The sequence below is a fragment of the Clinocottus analis genome, unplaced genomic scaffold, assembly GCF_023055335.1.
Source record: "Clinocottus analis isolate CAN_PGR_092001 unplaced genomic scaffold, fCliAna1.0.p SCAF_21, whole genome shotgun sequence".
Taxonomy (NCBI): domain Eukaryota; kingdom Metazoa; phylum Chordata; class Actinopteri; order Perciformes; family Cottidae; genus Clinocottus; species Clinocottus analis.
Window position 1 is genome coordinate 9,108,786 of NW_027175943.1, and position 22,858 is coordinate 9,131,643.

The 22,858-nt window shown below is 41.2% G+C and overlaps 1 protein-coding gene across 3 annotated transcripts; it reads left to right on the top strand.

Annotated features, from left to right (window-relative positions):
- The first annotated feature begins 846 nt into the window (after positions 1–846).
- Positions 847–22,438, top strand: spag17 (sperm associated antigen 17). Of its 3 annotated transcripts, none has more exons than XM_068587966.1 (49): positions 847–1,098; positions 4,056–4,196; positions 4,694–4,753; positions 4,883–5,029; positions 5,202–5,367; positions 5,554–5,739; positions 5,886–6,067; positions 6,449–6,595; positions 7,239–7,314; positions 7,431–7,543; positions 7,842–8,021; positions 8,840–8,944; positions 9,173–9,323; positions 9,411–9,623; positions 9,708–9,745; positions 9,865–9,975; positions 10,123–10,277; positions 10,476–10,585; positions 10,673–10,740; positions 10,836–11,111; positions 11,321–11,435; positions 11,631–11,771; positions 12,247–12,357; positions 12,518–12,738; positions 13,081–13,189; positions 13,508–13,671; positions 13,769–13,883; positions 14,150–14,304; positions 14,476–14,620; positions 14,725–15,194; positions 15,281–15,463; positions 15,696–15,832; positions 16,057–16,187; positions 16,427–16,560; positions 16,643–16,831; positions 17,257–17,370; positions 17,637–17,688; positions 18,114–18,204; positions 18,325–18,375; positions 19,157–19,250; positions 19,407–19,518; positions 19,715–19,754; positions 19,892–19,971; positions 20,337–20,473; positions 20,840–21,018; positions 21,245–21,305; positions 21,423–21,570; positions 22,018–22,189; positions 22,261–22,438. In XM_068587966.1, the coding sequence occupies exons 1-49, from the start codon at positions 988–990 to the stop codon at positions 22,268–22,270; spliced, it is 6,597 nt and encodes a 2,198-aa protein (XP_068444067.1). In that variant the 5' UTR covers positions 847–987; the 3' UTR covers positions 22,271–22,438. The 3 variants fall into 3 exon arrangements, with proteins under 3 accessions (XP_068444067.1, XP_068444069.1, XP_068444068.1); XM_068587968.1 differs by having other exon boundaries at positions 19,907–19,971; XM_068587967.1 differs by having other exon boundaries at positions 16,646–16,831.
- The last annotated feature ends 420 nt before the right edge of the window (positions 22,439–22,858 follow it).

Here is a 22,858-nt window from a genome sequence, read left to right on the forward strand (position 1 = left end):
AGAGCATGCAAATTATGATTATTAAGAGATGTTGTTACTCATTTATTTGTGGCCTGAGTGTAGGAGTAATGAAGTGGCCACTTCTCTCTTCATTATTAGTAATTTAATACATTATCTTGATATTTATTCCACTTCAGTATTCGCCTAATTTGCATTCAAAACGTCTCTTTCAATAAAACCTGACGCAGGTTAAATTTCCTTTTATAATGCATGTATTATGGTTAAAAATGTATTTATATTCAACTCAAGAATCATACAGTATACCAAAGTAAAATTATTGGGGTTGCTTATATAGCTTAATCTCTTTCTGGCTTAACTCATCTGGTGGAACAGCACTTTTATCATTATGCAGATGAAATGGTACTGAAGTGTTGGCCTTGGCATTGCAAAATGCCACTTAGGATTTCTTCTTTTTTTAATTTTCTTTACTGATTCTGACACTGAAACCACCTTTCGTGAAGTGGAAAATGTACATTTTTTGGATTCCAAATTGTTGCAATTTATTAATTCCTCCCTTATGAAATGGCTGCACAATGCACTATGATATGAATAGACAATCATCACAGTGTATGTCAAATAGTGAAATGATGTGCAACTGCAAACTTTCTGTCTCACACAGTCCAGAGATTAGGGGAGAAAATATATAATTGATATGTTGATATGAATGATTTATATCCAACCTACATTGTTTAATTGTTAATACGCGATACTCCTAACCGACTTTTAAAAAATATATGGTTTTTAAATGTTATTTCTTTTACTATTTAAAGCAAAATGCTTTTGTTTTGAAAGTTTACCGGAAATCATTTAGTGAAACTTGACACTGGTGTCGATGCGGTTGCCAGGGGCAACACAAGCACCAGCCATTGCTGGCCGACGATACAGTTAGAGTTTTAACTAGCTTAATTTGGCGTTTAACCGGATAACTTTGAAACTTTACATTGTTCTATGGTTTCTTTTAATGTTGTTAATCGTCACTGAGTGTGAATGGCTCCAAAAGTAGCTAGAAAGGGCTCAGCCAAGAAGACTCATGCTCCAGGAACCGGAGGTGTCAACAAGAACTGGGAGGCTGGTCTGACCAAAGCTCCGTTTGAAGAGGTTTGGTTTCTGACTTTCTTTTGTGTCACTTCACTAATTCGTTTGTATGTTTGCTTTCCTCCCACAAAGTGTGACTTGTAAGGCCCTTGTTCCTGGCTGTCGTAGTCACGTTAATTAAACAAATGTAGACAGTTACTAGTAGCTACACTGTCTAATGCGTGCCCTGTGGTCACGTGCATGCGCGCGAGATGTTACTATTCATTTCAGTTTACATTTCGTGAGAATAAATAATTTAAAATGGGCAGTTATTCTACAAAAAAATGCTTCTTTAGACAATTGTATTGCAGTCTACAATATCACGGTAAGAAGCTGCTGCCAACATACTTCCTGCGTTATTTGTCTACCATAATTAGACGTGTAAAGACTGCCTTAAAAACCGTAAACTATGTGTCACGACTCACGACCTAGTGTGGTGGGTTGGAGACCCGCGTGCAGAGAAAGACAAAACAGAAGGCAGGGTCCAAAACAAAAGCACTTTACTTAATCCAGAAAACAGACACAAAAAGGCAGGAACCGAAGCCACAAGAACATAAGACACTAAACACACCGGTAATGACCTGGGAAACGACATATGACAATATAGGAGAGGGGAAACACAGGTGTGTGGCATAAACAATCAGGGAACACACATGGGAGTGGCTGAGGACAGGTGAACGGAATGAAACAATCAGAGGAGACACACAAACAGAGACAACGAGACAGAGGAAACAGACAAACTACAAAATAAAACAGGAAACAACTCAAACCATGACATGAGCTTTTATTGTGAATTTCTTAACAGGAAGTTATTGTTTTGGTTATCTTCGTGCACTTCTCTCCAGTATAACTTGCTAGATTATACTATAGTGTCACAGTTTCCTTACTCTTTAACAGACGAGCACAGGCTGTGTATCAGTGGACAGAGTCGCCGACTGGTTTATGGACCGCCGTTTTGAAGGCTTGGACATTCCCGATTCCCGGCCCTGAAGGCCTTTAACCTTTATCAATTGTTTTATTGAGAAAAGAACAAGTACCAACAAACATGGCCTCTTTACATGACTCAAGCGACTTTAAAAATACCAGAGCTGCCACATTTTCAAAAGGATGTCTATGCAGCGAATAGGTTTACAGATGCGCTCTTTAGCGCCATCTATCGTCGAGAAGTTTAAAAAAAGGAAAGAACGCGCCTCGGCCCAAAATCTGATTTTTTTTGGCCGTGAGAAATTGGTTGTGTGGCCCAAGTGCGTTTGAAAACATGCAAAAGCGTGTGAGTTGGTAGCTCTGAGTTTTCAGCAACACCTATTTATCACGACTGCATTGTTAAACTACTTCATAATAAAATATACTTTGGAGAACATTCAGTTTGTAAACAGATTCTGAGAGGTGAATGATTCATTTGTCCACTTTACTAATTGCATATATCGTTAAATGAGCGAAGAACTAGCTTCTTAAATACATATGGTTATCAATACACGGAGGCATGACGTCTTTAGATTGGCTTATATATGCAATAATATAATATTATAATATATATATATATATATATATATATATATATATATATATATATATATATATAGATAGATAGATAGATAGATAGATAGATAGATAGATAGATAGAAGAAAATAAATGAAGGAAAAAACAATTTAACAATTGTGTTCTTTAAAAAAAAGAAATTGCTTTTTGTAAGTTGTTTTATTACCTCCTCGTATACTAGTAGTATACAGTGATTAGCTGTACATATGTATACACGGTCTAGGTGCCAACTTAACCATTGGCCAATCACCCGGTTGATCAACCAATTTGTGGGAGGAAAGCTAGTCTTCTCGACTTTGAAACCCACCTTGCTCGGGGAAGCTACTCCACACACCAGAGTGTAACCCGCTTCGAGGATGGACCAAGGAGAATGCTCCCGAGAACTACCTCGCCAAGGTACGCTGCCACGAGCCCGCGTTGAACCCGTGACCTCTGGTATGACAGGCGAGGGCCTAAGCCGCACCGCCACCGAACAAGCCAACTATGTTTGTATCGAGGCGACATTTAACCTGGAAGTTCATACTAGAATGACCGCTTTGGAGCTTTCAGGTTTGCATTTTTCAAAATCAAATATTAAAATGCAACATAAATGCCGAGAAAAACTAATAATTCACCTTCAAATCCTTTTTATTTCGGAAATTGACAAAAAAACGTGATGTGGGATCACGAGTGAGTTGTTTACCAATATATTTTATATCGTCATTCAAAAAATATGTATGCATCTGTGTATTTATTGATGTGTATGTATGTGAAGAAACTCCACTAAAAGTCATGATGTATTCATATGTGATGTATTGACACAATAACTCTTCCAGCATGTAGAATATTTATGTAAAATCTTGTGAGAAAAAAATCACGAGTGAGTTATTTACCAATATATTTTATATCGTCAATCAAAACGTTAAAAGCTCGTGTGAACCTCAGACCTTATTAACTTACATCTTACAAAAAAATGACATTAAAGAACCCATTGACTTTGAAGAGGAGGGGACCAGAAGCCTAAATGCAAACTCACTTCTGGGTTTCAGGACTCATTCCTGCTCCATTTGGGCTTTAATGCATTTTTAATTATTTTTTTAAACATAAAAACAAAGTGCAGAAAACTGCTCTATAGCGCCGGTGTTGTACCGTCCAGGAGGAGGAGGAAGAGGAGGGAGGCTGGCGAACACGCACACATACACGCGACCTTCGGGACTCTTTGAAGTAAATAGGATGTCTCTGCAGCGAATAGGTTTACAGATGCGCTCCGTAGCGCCATCTATCGTCGAGGAGTTTGAAAAGGAAAAAACGCGCCTCTTCCCTCAATCTAATTTTTTTTTTGCTGTGAGAAATTGGTTGTGTGGCGTGAGTGCGTGTGAAAACATGCAAAAGCCTGTCACAAGGCGAAACTGTGAAAGTTGGAAGCTCTGCTATTATCCTGGTTTTCTAATGCCCTTTCCAGGTGTCATGGAAAGCCTGTGTGTCTTGGGTGGTTGGGGGAAGTCCAAAGGATGAGGAACTGACCCAGCTGCTGTCTTTGGCTGTACAGGAACCATTACGCAGACTGTTCAGCCTGCTGACCTGGGACAGCACACTTGCAAAGGTATTCTTAGTTTGGTTCAAGTTTGTAATCTTATTTTTATGAACAGGGTCTCCTGTATTTTTATAGAGCTCTTCATGGTCTCACAGTACATTATTTGTTATTAAACTGAAACTAAAAATGTATGTACTTTACTAATTTATATGACATACACTGAACTGTCATTAAGCTGTTATTGCTCGTTACTCGTCTGTGTTTGAGCTCTTGTATGAACAGAAAAGTTACAATTGTCACATTTTCTTCAATCATTAGTTCCAATTTGTGTTGAGTATTCCACAATTATCTGTTTCTTGTATATTTATAAAACAATTAACATATTTGGTTGCTCTCATTTTACTGATGTTATAATAAATGGCTAATTTAATAAATACTCAATTCATTATTATTATTTGTCGTCAGCGGTTCTAGTGAATGAGGTAGCAAAAATGCTGTTTGTGTAACTCTAATACTGTGTATTTCTTTTTCTTATGAAAATGTTCTCCTGTCCGACCCCATTACAGATCAATGAACTGGGGAATCCCAAAGCGAAAAGATCCGATGATGTCCCCCCGTTCTATGAGGTAGGCACGAGAATGAGGGTTTCTAATACGTTACTTGTCAGTCTATCAGTCTGTTCTTATTCTCTTTGTCCGTTGTGTGCGTCTGTGTCTTTGTGCTGGCTTCGTTCTCTGTGTTTGTGTCTCCTGTAGGTTACAGAGGCTGCTAAGGTGTTGCTGGATGCAGAACAGGAAATACCTTGTGACTTGATGGCAAAAATACTGAAGTTCCAGCTGTTAAGAATAAAAGCCAATGATCATCAGAGGAGGGAAGCAGAGCGGAAGTGGGAAGCTGAGCAGGTGAGCGATTCTTAATGGATGTGATTCTTTGTTTTTAATTTAGTAACAGTGTTGAACTGGAATGAACTTTCACTTAGATTTTTTTATAGGTTTCGATGTCACTCTAAAAGTCAAAGCTAAATAGAGGAAAGGTTCATCGAATTTGATTCATTTTCGTCCACATTTGTTTCAGGCTGAGGAGGAGAAGACAAAGGCCAGTTCTCCCCTTGGCAGAAAGGACAAAGGAGGGACAAAGGTCTCTGACAAAAAGGGAAAGAGTCCGCATTCACCTATGCCACCTCCTAAAGAGAACACCAAGCTCAAACGCAGGAATGAAATTGAGCCACCAAACTGGATCGGTAAAAAACTTCAATTAAAATTGTGTGTGGGCCACGGAGTTCAAAAAGCTCAAATAGCGAGAAAATACTGTAAATGCCCAAAACGCTACCACCTACTTCTCTAGAATATGTCTAGAATGGTGCGTTTGTGTGTGTGAGAGAACAGTATCTCACTCTATGTATTGTGTCATGTACGTCTGGCCACAGATGACGAACCACAGGATGGGCCTCAACATTACATCTTGCTGATGGGCTTTTACCAGCCCAACCTGATTGGGGCGCTCGATGCCATAGGTGTACATGTAGCCAATGTCATTAAACTGTGTTCGGCGCACACATGGACCTCTGAGGACAACATGCAGAGTCGGAGGGCCTCTCTGGCTTTGGATGCAGGTAAAGGGGCCCTCAGTAAGCAGTATGCACTTATTATGGTACATCACAACAATGTAATAGCTTTTACATGTATTCAACTCCCCAGTATAACCATTATTAGTATGTTGCTGTCCACTTTACATGATCCTCTCCTTTGTGTCTGCCAGGGGCAGAAGTTCAAGGCAGTGCAGAGCTGGTTGGAAGGAAGTTGGATCTATTCTGGTCAGGTCTGAGAGCAGTTTTGGACAGCGGGCCACCAAGCTCCACGCTCCATGATGTGGCTCAGATCAGCTACACTATTCCAGATGGCCGGCCTCCCCTCCACACACAGGAGGAACCTGAGGCCAAAGTGAGTTGACAGATATTTGTCTTTGTGGATCTATTCTTATGAAGCCTGCTCTGTGTCTTCCAACATTGCACTGTAGGCTCAAACAGGTTTGTGTGTGTGTGTATTTTGAGTGTGGGTGTGTAATTTGTGCTCAAACTAAGATTTAAGGTTTGAGATTTGGTCGTCATTATTGAGTTTCTTGAATAGGATGTTATTATTTTTTCTGCTGGTTGAACGTTGTGTCTCACCTTTAACTGTTCCCTTTTTGATAATTTTCTTCTCTCTCTGACTTTCTCACTGTCTCTGCCCTCTTGTGTTTGCTTATCAGTCATCTTCACATTTTTTTGTGATTTGATTTCGAATATGAATCCTAATCTGTGTGTGGCGGCTCTGTGTGTCCAGCTGGAGATGGGAAGCCAAATCTTTGAGGGTGTGGCCAAGCTCATCTATGACAGTCTGGATTGGCGCAGGCAACATCAGCACTACCTGCACAACATACAACTCATCAGTGTTCCTACTGTTCCTAGGCCGGATGCACAGCCTGCAGAGGTACACTAACACATATACTCATGCATGCAGGTCAGTCATCAGAACTTATATAACAGGGCTGCAAATAAGGTATGTTTTCATTATTGATTCACCATTTTGTTTTTGTGCGTTAATAAAACTATGTAATAACTAGTTCTTTACCTGATAAAGACACCTTCTGTTTGAATTGTGGATCAGCTACCTGGCAAGAGCTAGGTAGCTGATCCACTGGTATGCTTCTGCATGTCTTCAGTTCAGTTGTTGCTAAAACATTATTTATGTGTGTTGGTATATGTTTTTGCCATAAATAATGTGTTTAGTATAGTATGTGTACTGAATTGAATCCCCTGTTGCTAATTGTTACAGTTATGCAAATCTCTAACTTATTAGTTATTTGTATGTTCTCTGTGGAACATGACAGTTTTGCTTATCTTAGCTAATGCTTTCCAAATGTGTTTACCAGACACACACACATACACACACACACACAAATGATCAAACTAATTAAACAGCATCCCCTCTCTGGAGCCCGATTCTTTCACCTAAATCGTGTCTTTATTGTCTCAACCAGAGGAATTTAAAGTGGACCTCCGCAGTACCCAGTGAACCGTAATTAAGTGGCTGGACATTGATGGAGATTGACTTTGTTGTGTGTTTGTGCCAGGTTGTGCCAATCCATCCCCCCCTGACTGCACGCTCCAAAAAGAAATCATTGTGCGAGGAAAAGCCACCCAAACAAGGCATAACCTCCTTTTTTCACATATTTTTGGCATATGCACGTGTGTGTTTTTAATAGAAAACTTAAGACTAGGATGACAAACTAACCTCTCGTTCTTTCTTTCTCTCTTTTCTCCAGTGCGGCCTCCTCTCACTACAGACGTGGACATGCGTTACTATTACAACCTCCTCGAACTGGTTCCTCCTGAAGCCTGCTCTGTGCCTCTGATCATGCACTGTATGCTGGAACAGGTCTGTGTATTGTGCGTGTGGATGTGTAGTGTGTGGTCGGACCAAGACTTACAAGATTCGAAAGTGGCTCATTATCTGTGTGTGACATCAGCAATTTGTGTGATATATTTTCAGCAGGTAAGTGTTTTTGTGATCGGCAATGTCGAACGGTAAACCTACTCTTTGTACTCTGAAACGAGATAGCCAGGTGTGATTTAATCATTGACTGTGTCCAGTGTGAGAAGATGGATACATATTTACCTTAAAACCTGCATAGTAACACTTTTCTCTCCCCACGTTTGTGGATTTGTGTGTTTAGGTGGTGATTTCAATGGAGGAGTCTTTGCCTGAGGCCAAACCTCTGAACGGCCTCGGGTTAGGCTACCAGCTGGTCAGCTTCATGCTCCAAAGCTTCCTGCCTCTCGTACACACAAACGCGGAGAGAAGCCACTTGTTAAATAGTTTGCTGACGACAACACAGAATGAAGAAGACAGGAAGGTACAGTGGCCATATGCAAGTAGATGACCAAAATAACACATCTACTAAAACTATATTATGCAGCATTGGTGGTTCAGTGCTCGAATTCCCGCTGCGTTGAGGTGTAATACTCGCCTTCATGCGTTTGTGAGATGTAAGAGGACATGGGTCAGCTCTGCCTTTGCTATTGTTATTTTCATCATACAACACAGTAGTCCATGGAGACTTGGCCTGGTCAGCAAAGGGTCGCCGGTTCAGGTCCCCACACATACCAAGTAAGAAGCGTGGACTGGTACAGATCAAACATCAAGATCACTTTTCATGTTCTTGATGTTTGATCCAATACATTTTCATGACTGAAAATGTATTGGATTTTATTTGCATACTACCGTTTCCTACAAATATTGTGGAGAATATCTGGAATATCTGGGCTACAAATCCAGCAGATGGTGCTATCATCACAGTAGAGTAGCTAACATACAGACAGTAGGTTCATACTGTTCAGTAAAGTGCTGAAAAATGTCCAAATACATTACTCTAGATGTTGGTAAACCAGTCACTGGCTTAAAGAAAACACTGGTTCTCATGTGAAACCTTGGATGTGATTTCCTGAAATATGTAATTTTCTTAAAATGATGAAAGATGACAATAAAATTCAACATTTCCACGACTGAAACCCTCTGACTCAGACAACTGGTTCCAAGTTACATTCTATGATATATTTTCCTTTCTTACACTAGTCTGTCTTGTCTCTTGAGGACGTATGGTACGTGTAATGTGTGTGCACCTAATGACTCCAGAGTGTTTGGACACACTCATTTTTCTTCTCTTTTTGTTAGAGGCTTGAAGAGAAGTTTGGAGTAGATGAGACACAGAAGAAGTCTGAGCACCCTCTGGTCATCAGGCACCATGATGAGAGGGCAATGCGCTTGAGGGATATCAGTGCAAGTACATTTTTTGTTACTTCCAGTTCTGTATAGTTGAGTTTTTTTTTATTGTCCATATGGAATTTGCCATTATTCTCCCAAATAGTCTGTTTAGTTTATGTAATCTTGGTCCCATTCTGACTTTATTGGTGTTAAATGTGTTTGTATACTCTGTGTGTGTGTGTGTGTGTGTGTGTGTGTGTGTGTGTGTGTGTGTGTGTGTGTGTGTGTGTGTGTGTCTCATAGGTGGTACAGGGTTTTGACGCAGCAGAGGTGGAGATGTCCATGATGAGGTGGTCTCCAGTGTGGGAGCTGATCCAGTCTGTAGCTCGACCGAGAGACAGCAACTCCTGCTGGATGGCGATCAAACAGCAGCTGCAACACTACTGCACAGACGGTCAGAAAGCAGCTACTCAGTATTTTTATGGCTGATGTTACTGAACTTGTCTGTTTTTTAATATCCCCCCGCGATTAAATCCCACAGATCTTGTGTCTTGGCTGGAGGTAGAGCGTTTGATTCATCAAAGTGTGTTTGAGAGTATGCCACTGACCAAGCTGGGCCCAAACGGTGTACTGCAGAATGCTCCTGGACTACAGGGACCACCGTACCCAGCACAGCAACAGACACCCACAATAATCCCCTGGGACAACCCACTATCCTACGCTAAACAGCAGTGTAATAACCTACGGGCTAAAGGTCTGTTACTACTGATTTATTCAATTACTCTAATGTTGCATTTAGTATATTACACTGTAAAACTAACTTTTTTTTAAACTGCAGAGCCGACATTTCTCACCGAAGATCCTGGTAACCCAGAGGTATTGTTTGTTCATACTACTGTAGCTACTCACATTTCTTTATGCACCACTACAAAAAATTAAAAAAACATTTATTTGTTCAGATTTTTCTCTTAATCATGTTGATATTTCTCAATCAGATTAGACCGCGAGTGTGCCCGCTGGACTTGCACGACGTTCAGAGTAGTCGGCTGAGATCTCTGTTTGACTGGCACTATACTGAACACCACAGTGCGTCTGTCTTCCCACAGGTAGCCAGTCTAATCTTGTCTTTCAAGGTTAAAACACCATGGCGATGTTACTCCACCTAAAAACGCAAAATGTTGAATGGAAACCCCCTCGCATATTTTCTTTTTTTTTTCAATTTTACACATACTAATTACATTTTGTATTTGTAGGTACTCCAGCTCGCTTTAGAAGAATACCACTGCTTGGACACTTTCAGAGGAAGTCATAACAACATCCTGTACATTTTTTGTCACAATCCAATGAGCCCTTATCGCCAGTGCAAAGAGTTCTGGGATGTAGCAGTTCACACTGATGTCAAATTCAGGTCAGAATGAAGTCCACATTTTCAGACGTTTTCTTCTTGCAGGTCGTGAATAGTAAATCTGTTTTTCTTCTATGTGAGAAAGCACACTTTTTTTTAATCCTTTTTTTGTATCAGTCCGTCGTATATAATCTGGCTTGTGGAATCGTGTATGTGTGGAATGTGACATAGACTTTAAATGTCATCGTTATCTTCGGATAGGAGGTACCTGGAGCACGTGACAGATACCATTTCAGATTGGACAAAAGAGGAAGAATTAAAGAGAGAAGCAATGCAACTCCAAGATCTCACCCTCACTGAGTCTGCTAAAGGTACTGTAGCTTGTCAAAAAAAATCTCTGGCAATGTAAATACACTTGCCACCATTGAATTACATTGTTTGTTTTGTTCCTGGACTAGATGAAACGGTGACAAATTCTGCAGAGGGGGACGCTGTAGAGCCAGTTTGCAGAAAAGACTCACTTAAAGTCAGTACCAACTAACACATGAAGACGCAGGAGGTAGACCCTCGACTGGTCAGCAGTGGTTCAGTGTGTATATTAATGTGTGTATGATGCTACAGCACTGGAAACTGGAGCAAGAGCACCTAAAGGAGGAGGAGATGAACAAGAAATTAAAGAAGGAGGACACAGAAAAAAAACACTTAAAGGAGAAGCCAAAGGAGAAGACTATGTTGACGGACGCCAAGAAAGGTAAAACAAAAACTCCATCTAGTCCCAAGAAGAGCAAAGCAGAGACAGCCGCGAGTTCAGCCAAGACACCCACAGACTCCATTGCTACCACCGCGCATCCTGTGGTGGAAAACAAAGAACTGAATTCGACGGAGGAGCCGCTCAATGTGAGAACACAAAAAACCATTAATAAACGTCACTTTTTCATTAGTTCTGTCTGACAGTATTTAGTTTCCAATACCACCAATTAGCCTCTGTAAGCAGTGTAACATAACTGGGTCCATTAATACCTGCAAGTCCAATCAAAGAGGGATGCTGAAAGATAATCAGAGTAACACTTTGTGCGTCTGTGTGTGTTTGTTCTTGTGATTTGAAGACTTTCACAGGCTACAACATGGGTGGAAAGTTGATCCATGTGTTAGGTTGTTGCCAGTACCTTTTCCCTTCAGATGGAGGACGCATCACTGTAGAGAATGTCAGCTATGTTGAAGGTATTGAGACAAACATAAGGTTGTCGATACTGCTCAAAATCACAACAAGTATTTGCTGTGATGCGTAATTTGGAAAGTCGGTCACTGTGAGTGAGACAGTTCATGAAAAGTAAAGTGAGACTCAGTTGTTCCTCACTGATAGTTAGTGGTGATCTTCCACATAAGCCCATGCATTCTGTACTGTTGTCACTCCAGGTTCCAGCCTTATGAAAGTGGTAGTGAAGAAGGATGGGCATCATTTCTACACACACATCAATCAAGTTATTGTTGATCCAGCAAATCCTCTTCCTCAGCCCCGGGACAAAGGAACCAGTGTCAGAAAAGAAGATGTTAAGGGTAAAGATGCTGATCATACTACAGAGTCTAAGTAACTGTAGGGCTTGGCAATATGTTGATATATTATAAATAGTGTGCTATAAGACTACATATCATCTCAGTGTTTCTTGGTTTTAAAAGCTGCATGACTATGATGTCATTTTATCAAACTGCTCTCGACGCTCCCTTTACCCACTTAGTCATTATATTGACATTACAGATGATTATCTAAAATCTCATTGTGAAATATTTTGTGAAAGCACCAATAGTCAAACCTCCAATATTGCTGGAATATTGATTTTGAGGTGTTTAGTCATTCTTATCTATAAATATATATTGTGATGTATGATTTCCTTCCTGTTTTATTATTTGAGGATACCTTTTTATCCATCCTTTTAAACCTTCATGTGTGTGTGTGTGTGTGTGTGTGTGTGTGTGTGTGTGTGTGTGTGTGTGTGTGTGTGTGTGTGTGTGTGTGTGTGTGTGTCCTTTTCAGTGTCAGAGCCTGTGGGGATGAAAAGTGTGAAGCAGGGCTCCCTCTCGGCAGAGTTGGACAATGGAATCCACCTCTCATACAGTTTCTATGGTGCCATGGGAGAATACAGAGGTTTTCCACTTATAACACATAAGATTTCTGCCTTTGTGAATTTTAATTTGTTTTTTAAGGTTCCAATCTTTATTTTATATCTCGGTTCTCTGAATATTTTTTTAAAAATGATCAAACAATATTTAAATGTCTTCACTGTGGTTCTGTCTTGTAATTTTAGCGGTTCCCCAGGAAATCGCGGAAGATGTCCCAGAGACCGCTGCCGTTGTTCCCATCCGTCGCTCCTCCTCCATCCGCCGCTCCAAGGTGACAGACCTGAATTCAACTCCCTCCAAGACTGACAGCCCAGTCAACCACACCAAACCTCCAGAGTCCCAGGGTCCACCTACGCAGATGGATGCACAAAAGAATACAGCGGCGGAAATTACTATTCAAACAAAGGTTTGGTTTCTCCAACAAGTATTTCAATTACCATGTTCAATACTATTTTTCTGCGTCTTTCCACTTTATTGCACATAACTAGTTTTATAGATTGGAATGTTACAATTGCTTTATTTGTGTAGTTGTATTGTGGTCAATATTTCATTTGAATAGCTGTGTTGGATACTTATTTAATGTACTGTACACGTTTACATACACAATATTTTATTCATTAAAAGTTTTGTATTCCTAAACCTCAATGTGTTTGGCCAAAAGATGCTTCTTGTGATGATTATATCAATGGTATCAATGCAATGCTCATACAGTATGTACATGTTCATGTTTGTGTATGATTGTGTGTAGCCTAAGGTGTGTGAAGGCCAGGAAGCATTGATCTCAAGTCCATTCAACAGTCTCAACCTGTCTGTTCCTAATGGCCTGCTGCTGCAATTTCTGCGAGAAGATGCGCAAGGTCAGTGATTCACTTTCTCAGGAATGTATATACACACTCATCCACAGGTGTGTGTATCTTCACAAGTGTAGTTTTACAAAGCTGCTATGAGAGGAGAATACAAATCAACTGCAATGTCCCTACATCTGGACATCTCCCACACTCAGATTCACCTGCTCAGGACTTCGCCTCTTTGTTTAGAATCTGGACAGGAACAAATGAATGTCACCTCTTTGATATTTGAGCATGATATTTCATAACTTTTATATTTCCATAGATGACTAATTCTTGAAATGACATACAGTATAGTGTATGATTTGTCTGTGTTTGTGTTTCCAGGCGTGTCCTCAGAAGATCAGGGTATGTTGGTGAAACAGAGCTTTCCTCTTCATGGTAGGGGAGATGTGGGGCAGCTTCAGGACCCTTCCCTCTCCAAAGAACTGTTCCGCATTGTTACTTACCACGGCGCTGTGATCCGATACATGAGAGACGGGTCCACAGAGGTAAACGATCTGTACACACATGTTCATATACATAAAGGCACATATTCCAGCAAGATTCCTAACACTTACAAGCACACAAATCCCATTTGTACTGCAGGTTCTGTTTGCAGATGGCTCAGTCAGTTTCAGCCAGGATTCTGGTCCGGTGTGGGTTCCTGACTCTGAGGTTGAGGAGGAAGACCTCTCTCAAGAAACTCAAGATAAAAAGACAGGTTAGAATGCAGCACAAGTGAATACAAAACACTATGGAATGAACATGATGAGCCCCTGCTGTGAGGAAAGTAAAATATCACTTTCAATGATCAACGGTGACAAACTGTCTTTGTATGTTGTGTGTGTGTGTGTGTGTGTGTGTGTGTGTGTGTGTGTGTGTGTGTGTGTGTATGTGTATGTTGTGTGTGTGTGTGTGTGTGTGTGTGTGTGTGTGTGTGTGTGTGTGTGTGTGTGTGTGTGTGTGTGTGTGTGTCTGTCTATACAGAGCAGAGCTTAGAGAAGGAGCCTGGTAATAAGAGAGGGTGTTGGTTAACTACAACTCCATCTGGAGCTCGCATCCACACTGTGGGGACCACACACAAACACATACCCACCACTCCTCTTCTCGTCTTCAAGGCTTCAGACCCCATCACACATGAGGTAAGAGAGCAGGATTACTCCTGACAGCACACAGGTTACCAGTTGTTCCCACTGTAGTGTTATTCAAGTTGTTTTCTGGGTTTCACAATTAATTTGACAATGTTATATTGTCTAAGCATCTCAGAGTTTGTGGCAGAGAATTTTGTACCAGAGCATGTGTTGCTGTGTCAGGTGATGCTTAGCCGGGAGGACCTAGTGGTTATTGTTCAGAACCCAGATGGATCTCTAAGTGTAGAACATGCAGATGGAACCAGGATCACCGGTCTCTATCAAGATAGACCACCAAGCACACCACAACATATACTGCTTCACACAGGTGACCAGCATACAGTGCATATACATACAGCACATGTAGTGGTGTAGCACAAACCTGCACTTAATGTTTGCATTAATTATGTGATCTGACGTGTGTTTTTCCAGGGGAGCAGCCAGAGAGCGTGACTCCTAAATCAACTTCTGAATGTGTATGCGGTCGCACTGCGGCCGAGTGTGTGTGCGTCCCGCGCTGTGCAGACAGCAATAATACAAACGTGCACGTCCAGGATGCTTGTGACAGTAGAGAGGAGATTAGCAGGGACAGGGCAGGGGAAGCCTATGGCGGTGAGGGTGCTGGACATGCGTCTTCAGGCTATGAGAATGTGTGCAATGAAAGAGAAAGTGGTGTGGATAAGGAAGGTGAGGCGAGTCTGTTCGCAGAGGAAACTGTGGCTGAGAATGTGAAGAGGAGTGTGCTTGAGAGCGATAAGGAGAGTGTGTCTACCAAGGAGCGGGTGGTGTTAGTGGAGAAAGACGGCTGCCCCACAGTGGTTATGTACCCAGAGCGACACACGGCTCACGTCTTTTTAGCTGATGGAACTGTCGTCACTGGGAACAACCAAGGAGCCTATCAGGTGGGTAGTTCACAGGGAAAGTCATATATGTGTTTTAAGTTACATGTAGATCAATACAAATGTGTGTGTATCTATGTGCATCCAAGGTGTTCCCGTCCAGTGCGGGGCTCCTACAGATCCAAAGTGATGGGAAGTGTGTGTACTCGTCTGATCCACTTGTAACCCCCAGTCCAAAGGGTTGCACTACAAACCAACCAGGAAGCTACACCATGAGTCATACAGACATAGTGGCCTGTGAAATTACAGACCCTGATGGAAACCACTTTCAGGTTGGGATAATAAGCAGGGTTGGTGTTGTAAGTGTGTGTGATGAGCACAGAGAGACTGTGAAAATGTAAAGAGACAGTCCTTCATAGTCTCAGAAAAGCAAAGGCACATGGAGTTTTTGAGATCCTCTGTTATGTTAGTCACTATGAAGGATTTACAGCTGTCATGTGTCAGATGCTCGAGTGATGAATAGATCATGTGAGCTAATAAAAATGCTGTGTGTGTATGTCACAGGTGATGGAAGATGGACAGTTATTGGTCTTGAACTGTAGCCGTGCTCCGAGCACACTTAAACAGGATGAGGGGGAGCCAGAGGAAGAGGATAGAGAAATGGCCAATATGAATGGAAAACACAAAGAACCTTGTCCCAGGTGAGCATTTTTTATTATTCCACTATTTATTTGTTATTGCTGGATTAGGAAACTGAACATTTTCGTGAGCTGTATTTTCTTTCTCTTATAGTTGCTCTACTTACAAAATAGTATGTGTTTTGTATGAATACAAAGAAACAAGACAACATTTTAACATTAATGTTATACGGCTGTTGTTGATGGCAACGTCGCAGAAACACTGTAAACATCATCTTGTGTTCCAGGCTGTTTCTGGTGCATGAGGATGGCTCAGGTACTGAACTACTGAGCGCTCAAACTGTCGAGGAGCTGCTTTACCAGGCATATGCTGACCCGAGCATAGCACTGCTGAAGGAACCACTGCTAGATGCACAAGGTGCTCTGTTAATGTCTCCAAAAATCAAAAAAAGAATAATAACATTAATTACAACCGTTTCATTATTTGATTAAGCCATATTTCAATTAAACGCATATTCATTTTTCATTATATGTAGTTTAATAACTTTCTCTTGAGTTGAGCACGTTTCTCTTTTTATCATTTATCAAAAGAGAAACAAAAACAGAGAAAGCCACCTGAATCTCCAGAAAATAAAATGACCTTTTTGACTGTTTCAGATGAGTTTGGTATTACCATCTTGAAGCCCAGTCACGAGAGCGTCTGGTCTCAGTGGTTGCTAGGGAAACAGAACCCTGACCTTACCCCGCCCAACCTCAGAAACCGCAGCTGGCATGACTTCCCTCGAATAGAGGTAAACAAATACACATGTTGTACAAGTACACTCAGGGCCAAACGCTGACATTTTCTACTCTCTGCCTTTCCCTCTATTCCAGAAGAAGAGCACAGGTCCTCCGTATGGTACTGACTTGGGACGAGGTTTGACTCTGATTGACAGGTCCAGTGGTTTTGCAGCACAGCACCAACCTCTCAGAAGCTGCCCTAAAGTCCTGGAGATGAGGGAACTGTACGAGCACCGACCATTCACCGCACTACTCAAAAATACTGTAGACGCACGCCTGATGGTAAAAAACAAACCCATGTCTGTGGTCATATGGCTCACTGTCATGCATTTCTCAAATGTATGACAAATTATGTTGCGGCCTCATTATCTCTGCAACTGGAAAGTAAGGGAGAAACAACTCATTTAGAAGCACTCAAAAATAGGTTGCTACGGGGCCAAACACTTTATATTGACCTAATATGATGAAACGGTTGGTCGGAATTCAAGTGGTTTTGCTGCTTTAAATATCACTTTTTATGTATTATTATTTTTAAATATTGAAGTAGATTGACACAAAAAGCCCATATTTAAAACCAGGTTGGCGTTGAAACATCTTGCTGCGATACTTCTGCTCTGAAAAGTGGATATACTGTATTGTGTAGTCTGCTTTGAACGTAACATCACATGATGGTCCTGACAAATGTTAAAAGTTGTCTTCGACTGCAGGAATACATCGAGAGTTTGATGGCGAGGGAGCAGCGATCAGAGGAGATGAACGTCAAAGACCCACGCACTGAAGAGGAGAGTGCTCATGCCAATGATCTGCTCAATCTGGTCCTGGTCAGCACGCATTCACGCACACACACACGCAAACACACACACACACACACACACACACACACACACACACACACATACACACACATACACAGAGTTTAATGCACAATTAGTATATATACAGATGCCTTTACTTGACTGGTTTAGTACAACAGACGAGGCTGTTATCAGAAGGGGATTTCCCCCACTGCAGACTGAAATAGAAAACTCTACAAATAACAAATACTAAAATAATAATGTGTACAATATTAATGTTAATTATTGTGTAGTCTTTTGCAGAAGAAGAGGATGCAGAGCCCATCTTTCAAAAGAGGACTTCAGGTGGGTTTCGGCTGTGTTTGGTCGACTGAAAATAAAGTTCCGTTTGCAGTTGCACTGGTTTCTATTTAGTTGGGATTATGCTTAATTGGTAAAAAAAAATCAAATAGAATCAGTTTGTGGGAACGTTTCCAGTAATTTATTGTGGGGAAAAAAGGCTCTATTAATTGGTTAAAACTGAACAATATCAAAAAAAAATAACACTGAGTTGGAGAGCCGGATGGGGTTATTGCCAAATTATCAAAATAATGTTTAAAAAACAGAAACTCAATTAACATGCAATGAATTATTTAATTTCTGTTTAACTATGAAATACTTAACTTGAAGCCTCCACTATTATTTTCATTCAGTGAGAGTTGAGCACAGTAGTACATTTATTTGGTTTGGTGTTACGGGCTCAAAACACTTCCCTCTGTATGTTTCCATAGTGGACATCGCCAATCTGTACAACCGAGGAGTTAGAGACCCAACGGAGCAGTCAGGTGTTTCAGTAGAAACAGCCATAGTAGCGAGTGACAGGTTTGGAGATTAATTTGAAATGCATGAATAGATAATGTAACACTCTCTAAAATGACAATTTCATGTATTTATACAAGTTAATAATGTATAAATATCCTCTTAAACTATTCTCTTATCCAGTTTCACTAGTATAAAGGAGTCAAAATGGACTGAAAGGCTGTCACGGAACAGGTAAAATATACTTTGGTTCTTGCGCTGTTTTGTGATTCTGTGAGAAGAACGTCTCTTGATGTCAAGGACATTCATCAATGGTGACAATGAATTTTACTGAGACTATTTTGCATCAAATTTTTTTAGCAGAGAGGGGGACACCTAGCAATGGAGGAGTCTGGGGGTCCTCCCTTTTGAGTGTCAAACACTTAATTTCCTGCAATCTGGCGAATTTGTATGCACCGATTTATGGTGGAAAGGTCTGATTAATAAATCAGACGACAGATGATAAGTCATGATTTAATGAGATATAATACAGCAAGGCTCTCAGGCATTCTGTACTGCTTTCATATATTCGCTCTCATATAGATCAACTTCTCTCGTTTCATGTTCTCCCTGCTGAGTCAGCACACGCGTCTGCATGATTTACTCTTCTGTTCTCTTTTGTGTCTTTTGTTGGGGGAAGTTTATTCAGGGAGGCGCAAATGCATCTGTGCTAAATATTGAGGGTTAGTCACATGGATGTCAGTAAATTGTGTAAACGGCTTTCATGTGTAATTTTGTGTATGGCGGCTGCAGTGATTCTCGTTGGAATTATTTGCAGCGAAAATACGGCAGCTTTAGCTTTTACGACTAAAAGGGTGTTGGTAGATGAAGGGCAATAGTGAAATGATGGTACTGCCGTGTGTGTGTGTGTGTGTGTGTGTGTGTGTGTGTGTGTGTGTGTGTGTGTGTGTCTGTGTGTGTGTGTGTGTGTGTGTGTGTGTGTGTGTGTGTGTGTGTGTGTGTTTGCTTCACTCAGACAGGAGATGTGTGAAGAACAGGCTTCTAGAGAGGCTCTGATGAAGAAGAACATTGTTCCTTTTTTCCACCCAGAAAATATTCTGTTATACCAGGTACTGTATGTGTTCACACTTCAATGTACATACATTTATATATACTTTCTTGAATCATTATGAAAAGTAAAGACTATAATCCACATTGAGTCACCATTTCAGACATTAAATAAACACAATGTACAGAAAGAGACAGCACTGCTGCTTGTTTTCCAGAATCTGCTCCAGCAAAAAAGGCCAGACGTGAGGAGTTTATCCATGGATCTCCCTCCGCTCCCTAAGGCATGCAGCATTGAGGCTTTCCTGAAAGATGCCCCACAAGAGAAGAGTAAGTTATTATAGTCAGGAGGAGCTACTAAAGGAAACACAATTTTAAAGGCGTCTTGTACAGAGAAACCTGGGGACGAATAGAAGCAAATTTTATTTTATATTAAAGCAACTGTAGGGCGGCATAAAAAACATTCACTGTTGATTCAATATTATGCACACTATATAATATAACGTATTTGTGTTTGCAACTGCAGCCCTACGACCCTTAAACCCAACACCCTCTCAAGCGACAAGGTAATAAAGAGGATGTTATGAACAATTTATCCCCTTGTGTGTTTGATTATGTTCTGATTCAAACATCTTCTGTTCACATCATTTGTTTATCAAATGATGTTTACATTTGCTTATGCAACCGATCTTGACATCTTCAGGTGTTCTTCTCTCAGTCATGCAGGAAGAAGTGACAGGATGCTTGAAAAAAGGCCCACCAACCCCACGCCTCAGACTGCCGGTTTGTTCCCCCACCTTCCTCTGTTGTTTTATAATAAAATGAATTCCCTAATCAGGAACTACATCTAAATATTGCAGGGACATTTTGAGGGCATAGTCTGGATTCTATTAAAAGCACCATCCCGCAAGTAATTAGCTTGTCCCATTTCTTGGTGGCACAATACAACACAACTTATATGTGTTGTTCGTTCAAGAAAATATATGATTTATTGAGTCATCGATTTTCAGATGATTTCCAGGTCGGTTGCGTTGAGCACCTAAACTGCATTTAAATGACATTAACAGCTGTTTGTGTGTGTGTGTGTGTGTGTGTGTTTGTGTATATGTGTGTGTGTGTGTGTGTGTGTGTGTGTGTGTCCATGCCAGGTGAAAGCAGTTTGAGGGATTCATCTGGGCAATGCAAGTCAGTCCAGGTGGACGTGACTGGAAAGCTCAGGAGGACTAAAGTCAGACTACCAACCTCTATCCTCGGCTCTAAACCTTACAGCGTACCGAATCAACAGGTAGCCAAACAGTCATATGTTAAAATTGTTCTGCAGTGTAAATCGTTGCATTTAAAAACTCTGCTAACAATAAATATTCTTCACGAAAACAGAATTCATGTAATTTTCTAACAACTTTTGCGCTGTATTGTGTCTATTTGGTTCGACATGTTATCTATGATTATTAAATAGTGTTCTAAAATGACATCTGGAGGCATTGATATAACACTGTAGAACATCCCGTAATTCCAATTAACAAAAAAAAAAACGGTTTCCTTTCCCATATTGAATACCTACCCATGCACATGCTTCTCTCTCCCACTCTATCACACACAAACTGTTCACACATATATTCACACATCACTTTGTCTGTGTCGCCTCTTTCAGTTCTTGGCAGTGGAAGAGCCAGTAAGGAGGAAGTGTCGGACTATTTCTTTGACTGATCCAAGTGTTATAACGAGGGGATTCCAGCTGCTCCCGTCCAGTGTTGACTTTGGCACACGACAGGAGGGCACCTTCTCTGCCATTACCGTGGTGATGAAGAATGTGGGTGTTGACTCCTGCAGGTAAGACACCAGGTTATGGATGTAGGCTTTGAAAGCAGGGAACAAGGAAGCTATGTTTTAGGTTTAGTTGCAACCTTTCAACGGGTTTCAAATGTTCTTTATTTCTTTCTAAAAAAGAAAAGAGTTATTTATATATAGGTGCGGGCGATTTGTGGGTCACCTTCAAGTCCAAAGGAAAAACCATGACCTGTAACTATTTGTTTTTTTCGATCTGTCTTGCTACAAGGTTCCATGTGAAACAGCCTCCTCCTGCTACAGGCCTCCGAGTCATCTTCAACCCTGGGCCTGTAAGTTCCTCGCTGGATGTTGTAGTTAAATGGACATTTTGATTCAGTTATGAAACGTTATCATCGCCCCATGAGTGTTGATAAGCCACATATGCAGTGTGCTGTATGTCTGTTTAGGTGGCTGCAGGTCTGCATGTTGAACTGCAGGTCCAGTTGCTCGCCATGTGTACAATCCAAGCTGGAGAGGTAGAGCCAAAGAAGTACATCTCCCAGGACATCATCATTCACACTGAGACAGACATCCTCTACCTGCCCGTCACTGCAAATATCCTTTGAGCACATCAAGAAGTGTATTACCCTTGAAGAAACATTTTGATACATAGTCTTACTTCAGAGAAGCATGAATCTTGATAATGCGTTATTTAGACAAGACCCAGATCAGTGAAAATATGTTATACAATCACATTGTAGCACACCTCAATGTGGTCTGGCTTGTTTTCCAGCCTTGTTGTTAGATTTCCTTTAATAAATCCTCCACTATTTATTTAAAGAACGACCTGTGGGTAAAGACTCCGCCACGTTAACAATTGGTGACAGAATAGAGAGATTCAGATTTCCTCAGAGAAAGGAAACAGTGAATTCATTAAATTTAATTAAATTAAATGTGTAATTGGAGACCAAGTGCAGTTGTTGTAAAACTCATCAAGCCCAAGTGGCTCAGCCAGGTCTTTAAATAGGAAAACACTGTGACGTTGCTCTTTAACAATATCACCCATCCTTCCTGAGAGGTTATATGACATTTGGCTTCGAGAAAACATGGGTACACACAACAATAAAGGCTCCAGGGTCCGTCGACTTTCTCCCAGCCCACCGGTTGGACAGTGGGGCCGCACATCCCCACAGACGACCCGCTACCATTGTGACCAGTCCATCAGCAAACGAGGGTCAGTATCCTATGCTGTAGAAATACATCAAATATGTCACAATATCTGAAGTTTTTGTTTGCACATTTCAGGACATCTTAATTGAACCATTCCTCTGTGAGCAACAGGCACCAGTCTCCAATCAGATGTCTTACAATTCAAGCCATCCTCCCATCATCAAACCTACCAACACACTCCACTCTGTTATTGCACACACATGTTTATTGATATCTCTCTGTTAGAAATAAAACATGTACAACACTGAAATAATTGTAGCAAGTGCATTCTGGGCTTTGGTGAAAACATGTCTGGCGTGTGTGCCCTCGAGACACCAAACCAGACTCAATACATAGCAGTGTGCCTTATATTTTAGCAGGAGTTGGATCGTGCACGCGCGTCTATATCCACAGGGGGGACCCGCGCTTGGTGCGTGTGCTCAGGTGTATAGATGGGGGTGGGGATGTTGGTATATGACGTCAACGGAGACCCAACGCAAGGCGCAAAGCCAAACAAAGTTGAATAATGACAGTCACTCTCGCCGTCGTGTGTTAAACCTCGACGAGTCTCGCACTCAGCCCGAAACAGCACGCGCGTCCGGTCCGCGCTCATTAGCGTCTCTACCTCCGCTCGTGGAGCCGCAGCCTGGTCCCGCTTGGCTCTCCTGCGCTTGTCGGTCACGCGCGCACACGT

What these genes read in the sequence shown, in the direction of transcription:
- spag17 (XM_068587966.1), top strand. Translation starts at nt 988, where the DNA reads ATGGCTCCAAAAGTAGCTAGAAAGGGCTCAGCCAAGAAGACTCATGCT. An exon ending in ACATATACTGCTTCACACAG is followed by an intron (nt 14,621 to 14,724) that starts GTGACCAGCATA and finishes GTGTTTTTCCAG; the next exon opens with GGGAGCAGCCAGAGAGCGTG. An exon ending in CTGTAGACGCACGCCTGATG is followed by an intron (nt 16,832 to 17,256) that starts GTAAAAAACAAA and finishes CTTCGACTGCAG; the next exon opens with GAATACATCGAGAGTTTGAT.